We start from the raw sequence: 21,429 nt of genomic DNA on the forward strand, positions 1-21,429 counted from the left end.
GCTCCATGGGGAGGCGGGAACCGCCCGTCACCGCTTTCGGTAGGGGCGCAACCTCCTAGCTGCGCTCCGCCGCCCCGGTGCCGCTGCGCGCCGCGCTGCCTCACCTGCCCGCCCGGCACCCAGGTGAGCGCACAGGGAGGAGGGCTCGGTCCTGCCCTCGGCGGTGGGGAAGCGGCTGCAGTCCCCGCGGGCGCTGCCCCATCCGAGTTGAGGGGCTGTTTACCCTGGGGTGTTGAGCTTTACCGGCGGGGTAAAGGTGGATGGGGTTCTCCAGGTGTTTTCCTCCCGCCGCCGGCTTTGGTTGTGGCTTTTCAGTGACGGAAGCTGATGTCGCCTCCCTCGGCGTGAGCCGCCGGTCTGGCGCCTCAGAGCCTGTGGTGGGGCTGTGAGGGAACAAGCGCCGGGCTCGGGCCTCTCTGCTGGGGCAGACCGGCTGCTCAGCTGCACTTTTCCTCCCCACTAAACCTTGTTTTGCCGGGGAGTCGCAGAAAGAAGTTCGTCAGTTTTGCATTTTTAAGCGATGCTGTGTAAATCCCTCTCAGTGATGGGCCAGGACACAGTCTTGGGTTACCTTGGGTTGCTCAGAGATTTTTTGTGATATAGTGAAGCGATTTGTAACTCATTTGTTTAAACCCGTTTCCACTATGTAGGTTTGTTCACGCACACGTACACACACACACACACACAAAAACCCCAAACAAGCAAACAAGAAACCCCAACAAACCCAAACACAAAAAATGTGAACTGGTCCTATTAATCTTGTCGTGGGAAATAGACTTTCTTTTGTTTTGTGTTTGGAGCATGGTTTTTAGCACCGTGCGGTTTCAGCTGGAGTGATGTGTCCTGTTTTGCAGATGATGTTCAAGAAAGAGGAATGTAAATGAGTGGAGGGAAGAATTGGTGACACAGGTATGTGATCCCATCCTGTATTTTCATCCCATAGGCAGTTCTCTTGCTTTTCTCCTTGCTTATTTTCGATGGTATTATTTAGAAATAATGTAAAGTAGGTTATGAAATAAGCTTTTTCTAAAAACTATTGCAAACTTCCACAGCCTCTCCCCTGCCGACTCAAGTCTACCAGCTGCAGAAAGGAGGAAATAAAATCCTAATGTACTGTGAAGGATTTCAGATTTTGAGATGTGCATGGCAGCAGTTATAGTGTCTTGGTTAAAGTTTGCTATTTATTCCTTTTGTCCTGGTTCTGCCTTTAAGTCCAGATGCTTATACTGTAATTTGTAAGAATAATTACCCAAATTATAGAATCATAGAACATAGAATGGTTTGGGTTGGAAAGGACCTTGAGATCATCTAGTTCCAACCCCTCTGTCATGTGCAGGGCCACCGCACGCTAGACCATGTTGCCCAAGACTCCATCCAACCTGGCCTTGAACACTGCCAGGGATGTAGTGTTCACCAGTTCTTTGGGCAACCTGTTCCAGTGCCTCACCACCCTCACAGGGAAGAACTTCTTCCTTGTATCTAACTTATATCTTCTTTATATGTAATTCATAAAATGGTACACTCAGTTACAGTTTAGAAGCATTCAATGTTTTGGAAACTGCTATTTATGTTACAGTTCCAACCCATGTATTTGGAAGTCGAGAATGAAAAATTTGGGAGTTTATGTTTTCTTGCCAGAAGCTGTTAATAATTAACAAAGCCATGGTTTTAGTTAGCATTTTTTACTTACATTTTCACAAGAATTTAGCTCATGTTATTTTTGTTTCTAATGCAGGAAATCAACTTAAGAAGATGAAGCCTAATAAAGGAAAGACCTGCACTAGGGAGAGAGACTATGTGTACAAATTCAATGCTGGAAATCAACATTTAGTGCTTACTGTGCCTCTCAAATTCCCTGTGCAAGAGAATATTAGTCATTTGCATGGACGTCTAATGCTTCTGCACAATCTGCCATGCTTTATAGAAGACGGTAAGAATTGATTTCTTAAATTAGTGTCATGTGTCCATGTCCACAAGTGTCTTACAACATGCTTTAAGAAACCCAAAGAAGGGTGTTTGCTAGCACAGTCTTAAAAAATTTGTTTTTAAAACAACAGAACATTAAACTACCGTCAGCAGTAGCAAGTAAGGTGCCCAAGTAAAAGGTTTTCAGAAAAACTTTATTTGTATGTTTCCCAGATAATTACTGATACTTCTGCTGACATGTTTTGTTGATGGAGCATTCTTTTCTTGTTATAATAGACCTGAAGCAATCTCTTAATAAGTTTGTAGAAGAGGAAACTATAAAAGATTATGATAGAGAAGCTGAAATGGCTCTGGAAGCAGTGAAATCAGGAAAAGTAGACATAAACCAGCTGGCAGATACTTGGGCTAAAGCTTATAAAGAGGTAAGATTAAGGCTGAAAAGTTAATATACAGAACTTGCTTTGTGAGACTGTGTGTGTATGTACAGACAATCACATCTGTGAAGATGCGAAGTTACACTGAAATTCACTTTTACTGATCAATTCTCACAACTTTCTTTTTTATCTGAAAGTGATCATTTGGTCTTCATCCTGTAAGTCATCCATTAGTTTTTTCTTGAATTTAGTAGTCAAAAGACAAAAAATTGAGAGGTAAATAGCTAGCGATAATAAAACAAAAATAGACATAATGGCTATAATGCATTAGAATCGAAGCAAGAGATAGTAAATTAGTACTCCTATCCTAGATCTTAGTAATAGCAATGAAGTCTCCAAAGAGGTAGTATATACTTGCGGGAGACTCTTCAGTTCATTGTCTGTGTTCATGTGACTATTTTACATTTTAGCTGGAGTAATGCATCCACTTTTGCATGTGATCTTCAAAACAGAAGAATACAAAAGAACTGGAGGAGTTCTAGCAAAGAGGAAAAAACCCCAAAAGAATGACAAACTGCGGCATTAGGAAAAGTTTATGGGAACTATATTTGCTTATGCAGTGTAGAAGAATGTTGTGAAAAATTCCAAAACATTCTTATGTTATAAAGATATTTGGAAGCAAATCATCTGCCTTACAGGACATCAATATAAGTAAATTAGCTTAACAAAAATTTGTATTGGGTGAGCATGGGAATGTGATAAAACATTGAAAGAGTTTACAGTCTTCTGTGCTAGTGGTCTCTATGAATAGGTTGGCCTGAGTGCAAGGGTTAGGATTAGATCATTTCTTGACATTTCTAATTTACACATCAATGATATAATCTCAATTCATCATCTGAACTGGTGGGAATGATTACAAATGTAAGGAGTGTTCAGTAAAAAGGATCTTGAAAAATGGAATCTTTGGGCCATTCTTTGTTCAATAAAAACCAGCTTTTCGTAAATCAGTGTTGCTAATCAAATTCTAGTGGCATCAGAGGTTAGTCAGCCTTTCTAGCAAAACATTTTTGTTTGCACAGCTGGTATTTTGGACCCTATCTAAAATTCATCAACTGCAAATATTGTTATAGATATTGTTCTTTCTAAGTTGGGGATGGCTGAAAATTGGTAATTCCTTATTGTAGTCAAAAGCTTAATGTTTCCGCTGTTAGTTGCTTTGAAAGAGAAAGACTATAGGAAGTGAAAAAGCACTAGAGCGAAAGCAGAATATAGAAAGCTCAAATTAGGAAAGATAATTTTTGCATGTTTAAGGTTGAGCAACAGTGCGAATGCCCGGTTGGTTTTGCCCTGACATTGTGAGGGCTCCTTATATGTCCTGAAAGGTACCATATGCTTTAAAATGTCTTTTATCATTTTTAGACAACGCTAGAATATGCAAAACCTGAAGAAACCAGCTGGGATGAAGATTTTGCAGATGTCTATCATGATCTGATACATTCTCCAGCTTCTGAAATGCTGTTAAACCTGGAACACAATTATTTCGTTAGCATCTCAGAATTAATAAGTGAAAGAGATGTGGAATTGAAAAAACTTCGGGAAAGGTATTCCTTCTTTTTTTTTTTTTTTTTCTCCTACCTTAGTAAATAGGGGTGCATGCCACTGGGTGTATACAACTTGTGGGACAATGCGTGTCAACTTGTGTTTGTCTGTGTAAGCCCTATTTAGTTTTAGGTTTCCCTCTTAAAAGTCGTATAATACTTAGCCTTATATTGTTAGGGTCCACTATATTACTTTCTCCTCAGACACTGAAAACAATAAAAGTTAAGGCCATCAAAGTAATAGAAAGTTTGATGTCCATTGTTCTATCCATGTTTTAAGTGGTATAGCAACATGAAGTGCTTAGGATACCTAGAAAATCAAGCCCAGGGTGGATCGAGCCTTGGGGACATGGTCTAGCGTGAGGCGGCCCATGGCAGAGTGTTGGAACTAGATGGTCTTGGAGTCCTTCCCAACCTTAACCACTCTATGATTCTGTGAAAATAAGGGCTATGAAAAGATGAGCAAAGACTTGAACCAACTTTAAATCAGAAACTTTTGAATTTGAATTTTAGGAAAGTCCTCTGTAGGATCCCATGTTTCCAAATAAGCTTTCATAAGCTGCAGGTGGTGCTTTGTCCACAAGAGGGAACACGCACAATACTGTAGATACTAAATACTGTAGATGCTTGCGAAGTGCCAGAGTATTCTAAGTAGGTCTGTCTTAGCATTCAAAGTGGCAGTATTCCTCTTAAATTGTGTGTATTTAAGCTCACATTATACAATGTATATCTGTTTATATAATTTCTTATAGACCGAATTGTACATATTTCTAATTTGGGTATAAATGCTGCCAATAACATGCTAGCAAACTATTTTGACTCTTCTCAAGTAGTATATAGAAGAAAGAGCACTTAATCCTAAAAGCAGTAATGTTGTAGAGCTCTGGCATGATATAGCTGTGCATTGACTGGTGGAATTTGTCCTATCTATTTGTCATAAAGAAGGAACTCATATGTTGGTGGCAGCTGAGACTACCCCAGATAAGCGTGGGTGTGTTGTTGACACAGGAGCTGACTTGGAATCCCTGACCCTCAACTCAAATTTATTTTGGGGTTATTCATTACTAAATTAGTGCTAGCGTAATTCAATTCCTTGCTGAAGAAAGAGCTGAATGTGAAAGACAAAGTGAAGCCAGGGATTAAGAAGACTAAGGAGGGATGAGGTATTGGATGAATCGATGATAGCAGGGCAGCCCTTTAACTCCAGATCCTCATGTTGAATGTAGTTTGAGCTGGAAGCTCATCTGACTATTACAAATGGTTATGTTTAGCCTACTTCCTGGTGTTTGCCTGTCTGCATCAACTGTGCTGTGGTTGGGCAGGAGGAAAGCAAGGGACTGAGTAGGTCCATTTCAAAACCTCTTCTAATGATAAGGATGGTGAATTAGATGCTGTATTAGAGTATCAGGAGATACTGTTATACCCTCTTTAGAATATCTATGAGGGCAGACTTTAAATATATGAATTCCAAAATGAGCAGATGGACAAAGTACTGCATGACATAGCTTTCAGCTGTGTAGTTGGTTGTATCTCTGCTTGTGATGAGCATTGACCAGCTGACTGATACAACTGATCATTGCATTAGTGATTTTACAAGAGGTGTTGTTTTGCCATTTTTTTGTTTTTAGTTGCAAATCTATGTTTGCCTCTCTTTCAGACAAGGAGCTGAAATGGATAAAGTGATGCAGGAGCTAGGGAAATCACTAACAGACCAAGATGTAAATTCATTAGCGGCTCAGCATTTTGAATCTCAGCAGGTAAACTAAGTTCAGTGAACTAGAATATGCATGTCAAGCAAATATTTGTTTAAAAAGAAAACACAAAACACTCAAATTATCGCTGTTGTCTTGTTAGGATTTGGAGAACAAGTGGACCAATGAATTAAAACAGTCTACTGCCATCCAGAAGCAGGAATATCAGGAATGGGTCATAAAGCTTCATCAGGACCTAAAGAATCCCAACAACAGCTCAGTCAGGTATTTAACTTCTCTGTGATGCTTACTTCCATCTGTAATAGCTCAAAGGACTTGTTTTTATATAATCTTTATTTCAGGTTAGCCATTTAAATAGGACAGTTGAAGCAAAAGGACTGCTAAAGGTCCAGGACCTCTAAGAGAGAGTGAGGATGTTTTGGTGTCATAATCTTGGATGCTTATAATAGATGTGAAGTGATAGTGTTTTAATCATTGTACCTGGTGTCTATTTCCAGCTAGTTTGAACACAATGGAGTGTTTAATTTGGCTTTCTCTCTCTCTTTCCCTTTTTTTTTTTTTTTTTTGCATTCTATTTTGTGTGTTAGGAAAAAAGAAATGTTTTGTCTTGCAACTTCATGAATAAGGTTTCAGCTATGATAAATAAGCTGAGAAGAATGTTTTGGGGTTTTTTTTTTCCTTCCTGTGTTCTTGTTATCTTATAACTAGGTATTGTGATTTATTTTTATTTCTCGGTCTCAGAATGCTTTATAATTGTAGATCTAACAGTGGAGTCAGCTCTTTCTGCTAGTATGCACCTAGAATATTGTGTGCCAGAAAGGCAAAAGCTCAGATTAGTGGAGTTCATGCAGGTAGGTTAGCCTCTTGGCTTCCACAAACTAGCCAAGAAAACTTTGGATAGCTTTCACAAGATATTGTTGGGTTGAACGAAAATTACAGTAAACTTTTCAGTGCATTTTTCATTATTTTAGTGATGAAATTAAGATTCAGCCCAGCCAACTAAGAGAATCTGTAGAAGGAAATGGAAGAATTTATGAAGAACAAAGGCTGTTAGAAGAAAGTTTTACTATTCACTTGGGTAAGTAAACTGACACCAAAATGAAACATCATAACAGATGTTAATAAATAATGTATCTAAAGCATGATTATTTACAGTATTACATGTATTATTAACTGTCAATATGTATAATATATACAGTTTGGTTTGTATTTGTTCTTTACATAAGTAAGAGAAGTACAGTGTAGTGTAAACTGTATCAAACAGTGTCTAGCTACCTAAAACATACTTAATGGCAAACTTTCTAGAAACAAGTTTTTATCCACCATAGCAAAGTACACTAACATCAAAACATATAGTAGTTGTATTTTATTGTCCTTATGTTGTTCTTATAATCAAAAAATTGTATTTTAACTGTTCTTATGTTTGGTAAGAAAATGTTGGTATTAGGTTCAATTCCCACGATCAATTAACAGAAAAATAGATAAAGTTTTTACTTTTTGTTTATGCATAGAGACTTCTTATTCTGTCTGTTTTGACTCCATTAATATTTTATCCATAGCCTTATAATAGGGAACAAGGTCTTGCTCTGTGACAGCATGTGAAAATACTGCATTTTTACTCCTACTTTGTAAGTTGCTGGTATGCATGCAAAACTGAATATATGGTTGAAAGCTTTCTTTGAGTATTGCTGATTATATTTCCCTATAGATCTTTTTCAGGAAAACTTAGAGAAGCACTTTTATCCCTTGCATTTTAATAACAATCCCAAGTTTCCTCTTTCACTGTATGTATTCAAATCATTGATATTCCCTACAGGAGCCCAGTTGAAGACCATGCATAACTTAAGATTACTGAGAGCCGATATGCTAGATTTTTGTAAACATAAGCGCAATCATCGAAGTGGAGTAAAACTTCACAGACTTCAAACTGCAATGTCTCTCTATTCAACTTCTCTCTGTGGCCTGGTTTTACTGGTAGATAACCGTATAAGTTCATACAGCGGCATCAAAAGAGGTGAGTCTTCTAATGGGGTATATCATGTCAGTGAAAACAAATGTCTCTCAAACTTGCTGTCACAAAAAATATTTCCTGTAAAATTAAAGTTTAATGGAGACCTATATGTTTTGGACACGGTATTGCAAAAGGGTGACAAATGCAAAAAGAGATATGGGTAATGATGGGGGACAGAGTTGTGCTTTTATATGTTGTTATCTCTCTCACCTCTTTTCCAGGGTTTGTGTTTGAGTAAGGAACATGTTAGAATGAATACTTCAGGGTTGATTTCCCTGCCTTAGACTGACTTATTGTAGGGGCTTCTAACGCTCTAATGTCAGATTAGCATGCTGAAACCCATTTGCAAAGATGAAACTGAAATATGCTAAGATTTTAAATTGATAATTAAATGTATAAAAATACCATGTGCTTTAGATATCTGCAGCACTGTGAATTCCATTAAAAATGAACAATAAGAATATTACTTGCCTACTCCTGGAAAGCTTTATTAGAAGCCATTTTAAGTGTATGTGTGTCTTTTGAGTAACTGGACATTATGTTCACTCCTGTTCTAATTTTGGTCACTGAGGCTTTCTCTGAACCACATTATTGAGTTACCCACCTTCTTCTTGAATACCAAAATACTTACATTTTGGCTGGAGCCACTATTACTTGTCATTATTTTAGTGTGCCATAAAAAACTCCAGACTTTGGTGGTTGGTATTCTCTGAAAACAGTGTGGCATAAGTTGTAGCAAGAAAGAAACGGAAGCATACCAGTAAAAGTTGCAGTTGTGTTTTTGCTGTTTATGGATTCCAAGTTGCTTAATTCTGACAGTATTATTCCATACTTGTACTCATTTTCAGTTTCCTTTTTTTTTTTACTGCTTAAATATTTAAATTAGAAACAAATAGAGAAGATTTGGGTTTATGATAAATCTTAGGTGCTAAGAGAAGATGGACATCTAAATAATACCATTAAACATGAAATTGCATCTTCTAGCCACCAGTTAGATCTTGCAGCCACAGCGGGGGGGGAAATAAGGACTGTATCAGAATATGTGAAATATAATCCTCAATACATTTTTATTTCCTTGAGTTCTGAAGGCACTTTGGCAGACTTAACTGTAGGCACATTCCACAGCTGTGTGCACCACCATTCTTCTTAAAATGTTGCGTCTCATGCCTCAGCTCCTCTGACCTAGCTGCATATATTACTTTAAACCACCAGTGAACATGGGGTTGTACTGAGACCCCAAACCACTATTGGTGGCAACTGAGGTTTGGGCATGTGTCTTTAAACCCACTCTGTGGTGATAGTGGTAGCTTCTGGCAGGACAACAGTAATAGACTTACCTTTGAGAGGAGACTTTGCTCTTAAACTGTTAAAGCTGTTTGTTGCAAGAGCACTAGCCACAAACAATTCCCCTTCCTAAAAGACTCTTTAAGAAATAAATACATTAGGGGGTTCAGAGGTTCATAAAATTGCTATATAGAAGACCTTTAAATGATACATTAATGCTATTGTTTAAATAGAGAGGCCATGGCTTGTGCAGTCTAAATTTCTGAGTTGCAAAAGTGTAGAAACAATTTCTTGTTTCTGTTTTAAAGCTGGGGAAAAATACAAACCTAGTAGCCTTTATTTTGTGGTGGGCTACAAGCTCCCTCAAATCTCTATGAGATTTTCAAAGGTCTGGCAAACATTTTTGATGCTGCATCTTAGGTAAATCTGTTATCAAAAATGGTTCCATTTGTATACCATGTGAGGCAAGACTGAAAACCATGACTGCAATGTTTTCCGTTTTTCTTACAATGTGTAAATGGCAACTAGCAAAATACACCTTTGAAACCGGATTTGTACACATCTCTAGAAGACAGCCTTGAACAGAAACTTGAACTTAGGTGTGAACTTTCAACATGCTGATTTCATTCAGACTATTTTTTCTAAGCTAGATGAATAGTTTCTTCATAGACTTCATGCATTACCTCACTCAAGTTCTTATATTAGGTCTTTGTAGGGCTACTGTCACTTGGGTTTTGAGTAGGTGTAGCGCACGCAGACAAACCATAAACTAAAATGAAAGTTAATTTAAATACAAGAGAGATTTCTTTGTTTAAAATAAAATGTCTCGTGACCTTGTTTTATCTCGATACACACAGAAAACACAATCTTTTGGAATATGAGCTTCTTTCTCCCTTCGTTTTGGACACCAGAATTTAATAAATCTATTTTGTAAATAGATTTTGTGGTGGAGATTTCATGTAAAAAGATAAAATACATTAGGAACTTCAAGGAGGATTAGAACAGGTATCTCAAAATGTGAAGTACCAATTGCTTAGTGCCGTCTAGCTCCTTGCTAATAGCTTGTTTTAGCTCCATTGACTTGGTTGGAGAGACAGCTGGACATTAGGGTAAGGAGCTTAGAATACTAGTTACAGAGGCAGTATGTTATGATCCTAGTTATCAGTATAATATTTTCAAGTCTGACATAATACTTATAAGGAAAAGGAACTTGCAGCTCTTTTTGGCTGACAATGCTTTTCTTCAGCTTTCAGATCAGCATTTTGAGAACTAAAATGAAAGAACTGTAATTTCAGCTTTCCAGATACACTGTTCATGAACTTCATTAGTAGCTCTCACTTTTCAAAACACCTGGAATGCTGCTGTTGCTGTTGGAAGTATCTATTATGTATCTTTTAATAAACTACCACAGATTGAAGGACTGCTAGTAATAAGGCATCATTTTTAAAGCACAGTTACATTTAATGCACATAATAAGTATGTATTATTGCTGGTTTTTTGGGGTTGGGTTTTTTTGGTCTGGGTGGTTTTGTTTCAATAGCAATAAAACACTCATGCAGCTGTTCTTGGGTTTTTGTTGTGTGTGTGTTTGGTGTGGAGTTGTTTTGCTTGGTTGGTTTTGTTTGTTTGCTTCCCAAAGCAATTAGTTTCCTTCCAAAAGTGTTTTGTCTCTGCCATAAACTTTTTAGAATTTAAAGAGGAGTGTAGCAGGGCTTTGTCTAGTTTTGGGGGGGTTGTCTTTAACTGTCTCTGCTTGAGCAGGAGGACAAAGTTATGTAATGTTACTAAGCACAGCCTTATGACGTGGATTTTAATCTTATTTTTTTCCTAGATTTTGCAACTGTTTGCCAAGAATGCACGGATTTCCATTTTCCTGGAATTCAAGAACAGCTTGAAATTGTCCAGAAGGTTGTACTTAAAGCAAGAGCACAGCGTAGCAGTAAGTCAAAAAGACATCATGGTTAGTAACAACCAAAATTACTTTCCTTGAAATAGACTAGTGGTTAGCTGAATGTTTATGTTCTGGGCGAGCTGATTTCCCTCCTTTTCAGTTACCTTATCTGTAAAATGGAATGTTCAAGTTTATTGATAAACTCTGAGAAGTCTGCATGAAATTGTCTTCACAGACACCATGTTCACTTGGTGTCTTTTGCTGCCATAACAAATACCCTACCAAAAAAACAAGTGTAAGTCCTTGGGTTCTGGTCATACTCTAACAGCATGGGAAGTGATAGGGCCATTGTGCTTTCATCTGCAGTTTAAACTGCCTGCAGCAACAGCTGCTTTATCTGACTTTACATTTAAATGGAAATAAAATTGCAGAAGAGATTTATGACTTCTTCCATTCCTTAAAAGTGAATGCTAAAAACTGAATAATAATTTGACTAAATGTGTATAATTTTTTAGTGCTGACCAAATCCTTGTGAACAGGTTACTTTGCAGTTACATTTAAAAATGTCGGTGAAATTTTCTGACCACGGTACTTGTACATCATAAAACTTTGTTTTTTCTTGCAGAGAACTGCTTTTGTGATTTAAATACATCAGTTATATGAATAGATTTGTAAGAGTACATAGAGAAAAGCAAGTTTTCTTTGGAATCTGCATATTGCTGTAGTCTTGAGGAAAATACTGGAAGCTGGTTTTATATTGCGAATTTATGTAAATATCTTTAAAGGTATTTCTGGTAATACTAGGAACAAGCTTACTTTAAATAGTTATATTATTTAAAAAGCAATAGTAAGGTACTATGCACTTGTGGGGACAATTTGGAAAGTTTTGTATTATGTCTGAGAATACTGTGTTTTCTTTTGTCCAAATGAAGAGGTATTGTAGGATTATTAAGAAAGCTAATGATTTGAGATAAGATTCAATGCAGTGCCTACTGAAGACAGCAAAAACACTTCCTGTCCTTCTTCGTTCTTTTGAGGGACTTTATGGTAACTTTATAGCAAAAATTCAAGCCAGATATCATCTTAGTACATCAAACTTTCATGGCAAAGTGTAATTAATAGATGATATGTTTAATATTTGTGCTATGTATTTATATACAGAAAACAAAAGTAGTGGAAGTGAAGATAAATTAAAGAACATAGAACGGAACCAGTCAAACATTTTGCCAGGTGAGTTCTGTTGCATTTCCTCCCTCTTCGTAAAGCAAATTGTGTTTTACAGATGCACATTTTTAGCTCTAAAGTCAGAACATAAATTATAAACTAAACCCAAGTTGATCTCAATTAGAGGAGAAGGATGTTCTTGTGGCTAAGGAAGAGAACTGGGTGTCAGGACATCTGGTTTCTATTCCCAGCTTTGCCACTGCATCATGTGACTTGGGGCAAATCACTTCTGTATGGGAAAAGGTAAAACTTAAATACTTGCAGCTAATTTTTTTTTTTTAAATAATTATATATATGTCACTGTTGTGATAGAGCAAAACATTTTAGAATGTATTTTTTGAACCTGGAGAAGTACGAATCCATTCCTCTCAGACAAAGTGTCTTCTGTATATACTGTGATTTTTATTAAGGAAAGTTTCTGTGGCATTTGAAGATGAATACACAGTTGGGAGGGGGGGAGGAATTAAATCCATACAAGTCATGGTTGAGTAAGAGGGCTTCAAATTGCTTTCATGATTGTTTTGGATCTTCCTTGTATAAGTGGATTATAAATCAACTTGGGTCCTTAACAGATAAACTAGGGCAAATACTGCTGCAGTGGCTTGTGTATTGCTACTTTTAGGTGGGTCATTGCTGGGGATTACTACCTCCTTAGCTGTTGTCAGAAAGGAGTACATACCCATTCTTCAGCTGTCCCAGTACAAAGGTAGTATCTTAATTTAAATGACCAGTGAGAATAGGTTTGAAGAAAGACGTTTGTATTTTGACTGAAACAGTAGGGGTATCGTATACCTGCTTTTTTGATCTGTAGCAGAAAGGTAAGATGGACACCTGCATTTCACTGCCCCTTACTCTTTCTCTACTTGTGGTAAATGAATACCAAGTGTAAAAATACCCCAGTGAGATGTCTTGGTAACCTTTTCCAAATAACAACTCCATAACTAATCTTCCCATTCCTATGAATTATTTAAAATTCTAATGGTCAGTGATCCCTTTGCCTTCCAGGACATATCTCAGATGTTACGTAACCTGCTATCTTTTTCCACAGACTTTTTGCATCCTTTATTTTAACCCATCCTTTTTTGGTGTTTCCGCCTCCCACATCTGTCTGCAATTCAGTACTTACATTATGTATTTTGAGTATTACACCTCCTCTGTGTTTGTTTTTCTGTTTCATGCTATATATAGATCATATCCGCCTGTACTGGCACTGTTACGTCTTATTACACCAGGTGTCCATGATGCCAGTGAAACCCATCAAAGCAGGGAAGTGAGTGTAGGATATTTGTAGAACAATGATATTCCAAGAGATTTTTAGATCAGTTGGTTTCTAACTTTTTTTAATCTCCTTACTTGTGTGTTCTGATCTCTGTTGCATATTTATATTTGCCTTTTGTCCTAACTGACCCTATCGTTACATTGTCTAACAATTGTATTTCAGTATAGATCACTACCATAACATCTTGCGTTCTTGGTTTATATTATTCTGCAGGAGAATTCTACATCACACGCCATTCAAACCTTTCTGAAATTCATGTTGCTTTTCACCTCTGTGTGGATGATAATGTAAGATCCGGTAATGTAACTGCTCGGGATCCTGCAATCATGGGACTCAGAAACATTCTCAAAGTCTGCTGCACGCACGACATTACTACCATTAGTATTCCTCTCCTATTGGTGCATGATATGTCAGAAGTAAGTAACTATAAAGATTTAACTTGGTTTTATCTTGTAGGATGCAAGAAAAGTAATTTTTGAAAAGGGTATGTTTCATGCTGGTTTAAGCCAAGTGGGAGAGTTTATGCCAGTCACGTGCTCTTGCCACATCATTGCACTGGCTTCTGCCGCATCATTGTGCTGACACTCGTATCTATACGGTGACCCAAATTAAGGAACTGAAGCAGTTAAAAGCATTTCAGCCAGCTGAATGACTTTGGGTTTTTATTCCCACCCCTCATTTTGGACACTTTGCTTTCTTGATTCAGCTCATTGCACGGTTGTACTAGTACTATTGAAGGATGGGACTACTGGAAGTCTTCTGGCAACATCTCTTGCTTAGAAACTGTACCTCCAGAGTCACTGATGCAGTAGTGATACCAGGTCCCCAGTTTTAATTGTTGCTAGCTAGAAACCCTTAAAACTAAGTTTTATGAGCAGCAGAACTAGCAAAGCTGGGCTTAAGTTCTGTATCCCTAAACAGCACTCTTTACCATTTCAGCCTTACGCAGCAGCAGTCAAATTTCACCTTTGCTCTGAACTGTTGTCTTCACTGCCTAACCACTTGCATCCTTAATTTCTGGCCCTGTTTTCTCTTTAGGTCCCCCAAAATATCAGCTGGGCAAGAAGCAGCATATTGCTGAGGCTCTTTGTAGATACAAGCGTGCTTCCTTATTGTGCTGAGCTTTTGTATTCTCTTCTTCTGTGGACACTAATGTATAGCTTGTCTCTTACTCAGCTGTAACTTTGCACAGTGCATATTAATTTAATACCATTGATAGTCCCTCCTCTGCCACTTGTGGCTGACAAGATGCTAGCAGAGACGAAAAGGAGGTGGAGAGGCAGGACAAGAAGCAGTAGACAGGGACTACAGCCATATGCCTCACCTCCTTAGGAGATGGAAAGTCTATAAACTTAAAAAATGAGAAAAATAAGATAATGCTGCCATTACTGATAACCTTGCATGGGTAATTATAGTCTGTTGTGGGGCTTTTTTTAGTAACCCTTTGATTTTTCACTTGTAAATTTCAATACTGCCTTGCCTTCTTTGAAAGTGCCTGGCTCACAGCAAGAATAAAGGATCACCAGAGGATTATGCTCAACAGTGACTTTATTTACAGGGGAATTTGATTGGAGCACAGTGTACAAGCGGCCCCCTTTTTCAAGATCAGGATCTATTATTGTGACAGTGCAAGCAGTGCAAAAGTTAAAAATGTCCAATAATGCAGCTTCTGAAGGATATGCTTCCATATATTAAAGTAGACTTTCAGAAACTGATGATATTATTTCTGAAATTTTTCATCTCTAGTATAAAGACTTTTTGGGGCGCCACAAATGCAAATAATCAACTTTCAGGACAGCAGCCTTGGTTACTCATGGGACTCAGTTACTGTGTTTCATAAATATATTCACCTTTTTGCTTAATCAAGTTGCCATCTGGCTAAATTCTTTTTCTCTTTTTCTTTAAACCTTGTTAGTTTTAGCTTTCATTTGCATAGCATTATTTTAAAATACAAATAAAGCACCAGACCATGTTCAATGTGCTTTGAGAGTGTTTTGTTACTTGGATGTGTGAAACTGAGGAATTATCTTCTTGACTAGCGCTGGATTCTTAAAGGGTCCTGGTAAAACAATTTACCTTTCATATTAAGTCTTTGCAGAGTAAGCAGAAAGTGACCTGTATGATAAGTGTATGTTTAGCCAAAACTGCACTGTGTGAATTGTATTAGCAGCACTGCTTATTACAGTGCTTTGCAGCTGGCTGACCTAATTTGAAACACACACATATGTAACTTGTTGTTGAGGGAAAAGTGAATAATAACAGATTTCTGAAAGTTAACCTGAACTTGATGCCTTCAGCAGCCCCGGTTTTGAATCTGTGTTTACCACCTACATAAAAACATTTTTATAAAGTGGTTAACCAGGAGCACAGCTGCAGAGATGTTTGCATGCTTCACTGTGACAGGCATTCATCATGATTTTTCTTTGTGCTTTTCCCAGAGGTTTTCTTCTTTTATGGATGGAACCGCGGTGTTTATAACCTCACAGAAGTAATGAAGTCATTACATTTCATTATAATTTCTATGAAGAAAGAAAAAGGAATTCTGCTTTCTTTAGTTTTTCTTATGATAACAAAACCAAATTCATCTATTCTGATCATTAAGTTAGATGAAGGAAAGAAACTGGGTTTGATACTTGACAAAGGCAAAAGCAGACAAGTTCAAATTCAGGAAAATGAGATGTTACTGTCTGATCACTGTTCTGAACCTGATATAAACTGATACATAAACTGGAAATGAAATGGCTCTAATAACATTTTTAGCAGTGCCGTGCTGGAGCTGCTGTGCTGCTTTGGTAGTTTCAACATGCGAGCTGTTGCTGCTGTCCTCACAGCAACACTGTGGGAAACGTGTCTCTATTACCATAAGTTAAGACAAAAATGTTTGGGGGAAAAAAAGTAGAAATTAAAGAAGTATAACTGTTCAGTATTTATGAACATGGTTTATGTATATAAAGAGATTATTGATGGGTGTATTAACCCCAGATATTTCTTGTCTGAGTTTCCTGCCTTTAAATGTATAGCTGCTCATATAGGATTTGCATGGATGTACTTTGAATAAACATCTTGCTAATTCTTAACTTACTAAAATTAACCATTGAAATTTGGTTTGAAATCTTCATCCCACAAGGCATTTATGAACTTCAGCATTTTCATTACCTGGTTATGATGTGATTCTGCAAAGGCGTGAAGCCCTTAGCTTCATAAAAGTGGCAGCCCCATGTAGCGAGTCTGTCAATTTGTTTGAATAAAAAGGTTTGCAGCATATCTTTCTACTTGGTGAAGCTTTCCCTCTTCCCCCTTCCCCCCTCCTTTTTTTTTTTTAGTAAGTAAAAGAAATCTGACAGCAGATCATTGCATGCTAAGGAGTGATGTGGTTTCTGCTAGTGAACAAACCCAAAAGTCCCAGGTGCTTTTTTTACTCACTTGAATGTTATTAACTAAAACTCACTGTAGGAGATGGGGTGTTCACTTTTTTTTTTCCCCTTATCTCATCTTCTGCACTGTATTTTGAATTGGTACTTAATCAACTCTTTATCGTTTCCACAACTGTTACTTAGTTTGCATCTGGGAAAAAATCCTGACAGCATGGCAAAACCCTGAGAACTTATGTTTTTAAAGATGGATTAGAATTGAATCACTACTGCGTCATTTTCAGTTCTTGTGGCTTGCATGGAGTGGCATTCTGGATTCAACCTGTTATTTCCGTGAGTGCCCACAAGACTTATGTTCCTCTGAAATAGTCCAAGGGATAATGTCATATCCTGCTGTTTGAATCAGTCCTTTAAAGGCTTAATTCCCTTTATTGATTATGCAAGGTACTTCTGAGTTGCCTTCAGAGCAACAGGACCTTTCTTTTTAGACACTGGGTTTTTACCTAAGCCAAAACAGTGATCAAAACTAACAATGAATGCCTATGTTACTTGTGACACATAGGCACATAAGTTATAGCAAAGACAAGGACCAAGTATTTCTTCAGAAAGCTTAGGAATGACGGGGAAAAAAAATGTTGTCCAACAACATTTGTATGATTACTATATTGTATACCCTAAAAGCAGCATCTATTGATGCAGTGATTTACATAATGAAAGCAAGATTTCTGGAAAGATATTTCTAGCTTATACTAGTTTTAACATATTATGTAGTTTGAGGATGACAGGAGGTACTCCCATCTAAGTAGGAACTTTGTCTTTCAGAGTTGTTTAGTACAGCCATGTTCAGTGTACTGTTTTGGTGTTATCAGTTGGCATTCTTGGATAACCTTGCTTCTCGAATAACTTTTTTTAATCTGAAATTAACCTCTTTGATAATGACAGATTGCACAGTATTTGGCATTGCAAAATAAAGGCTGGCTCTACTGAATAGAAAATTATGTAAAGCTTAAATTTGAAAATGTGCATAGAATGATACTTTTGTTTCCACATCTATATGCCTGTATTCAGAGTAGCAAGTGCTCCTTTTCATGTTGGAGAGTACATCAGAACAAACAGAAGCATCCTTTCTTTGAGAAGCATTTACTCTGACAGTCATTCTGTCTCTGGTTAGGAATAGTCATCTTAATGTAATTCCCTTTGTAATGTTCAGCCAAAGAATGTTTTAATATACTAAAGCATTAAATTATTATTTAAATTATTTAGACCAGTGCTTGTAGCCGTATCTTAAGGTGTCTTAAACTGTGGTTTTCATATCTCACTGTGGTTTTCATATCTCATCTTGGTATTTAACTTTAGGTAAGGATTTGCTGTCTGTTTATATTTGAAACTCCACCGTGAGATGAAGATGAATTCTGTTTGGTTTAAGTCTTCACATAAATGTTTCTATAGGGGAGAGGGGCTTCTTCCAGTTCCACTATTAGGAGGTTTTTGCTGAAGGTGGCAGATATGCCAAGTAAACCTTAAACAGAATCATCAAGAGGAGCTAGGAATTATCAGTTACTGCTGTTAAGATGTGGTCAGGGGTCTGTCTTTGGCTAGCTGAAGCATAAATCTGACAGCTATCCATTGGATGTTACACGGTTTTCTGAAGCTCCATAGGGGAATTAAATAGCTGTATTTCCAATTACATCAATAGGATTATCAACAGTATTTTTCTTCAACATCTCAGCTTAAAAAACATATAGATTGTTCTGACACTGGGTTCTCCTACCAGTAGGCAGCAGCAGTGCTTTTACGGTCACCTATAAGGTATATAGGCCTCTTCATGGCTTGTGATGGTGCTTGAATACCTGCTGGGAAAACAGAGTTCTATGGCAAAAATGTATTATTTTGTTATCATGTTCCCTGCTACTCTTGTTGGTTAGATCCATTGAGCATTGAGGCTTTTCATTTATTAATTTTTAGGAAATGACTATTCCATGGTGCTTGAAGAGGGCAGAGCTTGTGTTCAAGTGTGTAAAAGGTATGTTAGTGAATGCTTCAAGCTGGTTTTTTTGTCTGTGTTGCATTTGGTGACATCCAGCCTTAGCTGAGGCTGTGTATTTTCATAGAAAAGTGATTTTCAATAATTGATTGATTATTAAAACATACACTTATATTTTTTTCTTAAAATTATTGACTGTCATATGAGGAAATAGTCTCAGACACTTAGAGACTAAAAATATTTTGGCAATATCTTTACAATTTAAACATAGACAGTACAAGAAAAAGCCCTTACTGCTGCTTTGAGCAATCTCTGAAGGAGGGTAAAAGCTGGTGATTCTCTGCAATATAATTTCCAGTGTCTTTTGTGTTTTGATTGCCTCAAAACAATGAGGACTCCGTGCATTTTTCCAAGACTAGTTTATACACTAATTCATCTCAGTGCCGCAAAGTCCTCATGACTTAACTTGGTTTTTTGTCTTTACAAGTGGTCTTACTACTTGCTGCATTCTGTGTGCTGCACTTAAATACTTGAGTCATTTAGAGTATGTTAATAGTGTTAATAGTGTTAATGTTCCTACTTGAGGAACCTCTTCCTATTGTGACCTATAGTAATTCACAATGGAATATCATCCATGTAACCGTTTTCATTAAACAAGTATTTTTCTGAGTATATTTATTTGCCACAAGTGTGTGCCTGTGGACTTTGTAATTCATTTGTAAGAAAATGCTAGCGCAAAAATGCCGTATTGTAACTTGAGCAATAAGTGAGTGCTGAGCTTTTTCCATATAAGTAGGTCCAGGTAGTTTCTGTTGCTGCCAGATTGCCAGTGTACTTTTGGCAACAGGCTTGTATTTATTAATGTGGCTATGGTCACATCAGAGCTAAAGGAAAGTGCTATTTCTCAATGACAGCAAGTCATTGAAAGAACTCATAACACATGTATTTGGAGAAACCTCTCACTTCTTCTGGCTAGTACTGTGCTATACAGTAGGACTGGTTATTCTGGTCTTCAAGGGTATATTGATTTTCTCCATAACTCCTCATTAGATTTTCCAGTTAAAACAGATTTCAGTCAGGAGATTGGCCAAGTCTGATTTAAATGCGATAACGACATCCTCAGTTAAGGCAGTTAAAATCCTAATTATATGTGAAAAATCCCTCATGGCTTGATAATGGTGTAATTGATGGGGAAGATTGCACATAATATGAATGCTGTTTTATAGGTTTCATGATGGAAATGGCCTCATGGGATGGAGGAATTTCTCGGACTGTACAGTTCTTGGTACCACAGGTAGGTTAAACCAAGTTCATATCCAACCTCGGAGATTGTTGGCAGAAGTTGTTAAGTTTCAGGAGATCTAGTTTTGATTTCTTTGTTATCCCCTGCTCTTTTTGTGTGAGTTTAAAATTAACCACTATGGGTTTGGTTCCTAGCCTATAAAACAGGAATAAGAGGGATTTATATTTTTGGATATCCTGTAGTATCTTCTGAGGATGCTAAGTTTTCAAAGTGGGAAGTTCACCTTTACAAATAGCGAATATATCACCTTTGAAAGAGATACCTTTTTTGCTATTATTTACTCTGAAGAGATGGGCTAACCTTGCATTAGGTAGGTTTAGGTGTTTTTTCATCCTATTGCCTAGCAACTTGGAAAGCTGCAATGCACTGAGTTCAGTCAGGCTTCCCCAGAGTCACTAATGACTCCAGGTTTTTGAAGGTAATTGAAATTAAGATTCTGAAATTATTTAATTTGGTGTGCTGGCTGATCTTTAGAAACAAGAAGTTTTCCAAAGGTGCCCAGCACCAAGTTGTATTTGTTCTAAAAGGTGGTACTGGAATATAAAAATCAGTTATATTAGGAAAGACATAACATGTATTTCTTGATGAAGCAGTAAACTGCTGAGCAACGAGGAAGCCAAGAATAAACTTAAGTATTGAAGTTGAATCTAATCCTGGAATTCAGAGAGCAGGAGTCCTGTAGATAATAAACAGCACTGTCCTGCTTATGCTGGGCAGAAATAATCAATTACTGGAACAAGAAATCTACTGGAAACAGGTATGTCCCAGAAATACTTGAACAGTATTTGTAGGTCAGTGTTTTCCTTTTGATTGAATTAAATGGAATTGCAACACATAGCTTCAAAATGATCTTCATAGTCTTCTGAAAAACAGCAATTCTCTTAAGTGTCAAAAAACAAAGATGAGAGAGACTTAAGTCTTCCAAACTACAGCAAAAATGCCAAAGCTTACTGATGTATTTTTTTAATATTATTTTCCAGACAATTTCTGAGGAAATGTTTTACCAACTGAGTAATATGCTTCCACAAATCTTCAGAGTATCCTCTACATTGACTCTGACCTCTAAGCACTGAATGTTGTGCAGCAGTAAGATGTATCATGTTGCCAAAGGATGAGATTGCAGAGATTCTGGACTGGAATGTCTCTCTTCTGAGGGATGATGACCCTGAAGTGGTATTTGTTGCAATGTCAAAAATCATGACGTTGTAATAAAAGATAAATACTGTCTGTACTTGGGTGATATCAGTTGATTTTCGCCTCTTGCTTTGTTTCAGCACAGTGTTAATGCTGAATTCCTCACCTCTATCTGAAAGACATTCAATGTAACTTCTTGTATGTAATCAACAGAAATACATAGATGATGCTCATACTTAAGTAGTAGGAATAAGAGCTTATGGTAGGAACAGGATCTTTTGGATGGGCTTCAGGTGGTTGAATTTTAAAAACATTTTCTGAATTTGCTCAGTGACATT

At 37.3% G+C, this 21,429-nt stretch overlaps 1 protein-coding gene across 4 annotated transcripts; it reads left to right on the forward strand.

The window, feature by feature from the left end:
- Positions 1–5: 5 nt before the first annotated feature.
- Positions 6–21,188, forward strand: C3H12orf4 (chromosome 3 C12orf4 homolog). 4 transcript variants are annotated; one of them, XM_030478941.1, is made up of 15 exons: positions 6–123; positions 855–909; positions 1,736–1,930; positions 2,203–2,348; positions 3,720–3,901; positions 5,556–5,655; positions 5,753–5,874; positions 6,582–6,688; positions 7,427–7,624; positions 10,737–10,865; positions 11,958–12,026; positions 13,513–13,715; positions 18,636–18,693; positions 19,881–19,948; positions 20,938–21,188. In XM_030478941.1, the coding sequence occupies exons 3-15, from the start codon at positions 1,753–1,755 to the stop codon at positions 21,028–21,030; spliced, it is 1,653 nt and encodes a 550-aa protein (XP_030334801.1). In that variant the 5' UTR covers positions 6–123; positions 855–909; positions 1,736–1,752; the 3' UTR covers positions 21,031–21,188. The 4 variants fall into 4 exon arrangements, with proteins under 4 accessions (XP_030334801.1, XP_030334803.1, XP_030334802.1 ...); XM_030478943.1 differs by having other exon boundaries at positions 10–123; positions 10,737–10,844; XM_030478942.1 differs by lacking the exon at positions 855–909 and having other exon boundaries at positions 21–123.
- Positions 21,189–21,429: the final 241 nt, after the last annotated feature.

The sequence above is a fragment of the Strigops habroptila genome, chromosome 3, assembly GCF_004027225.2.
Source record: "Strigops habroptila isolate Jane chromosome 3, bStrHab1.2.pri, whole genome shotgun sequence".
Taxonomy (NCBI): domain Eukaryota; kingdom Metazoa; phylum Chordata; class Aves; order Psittaciformes; family Psittacidae; genus Strigops; species Strigops habroptila.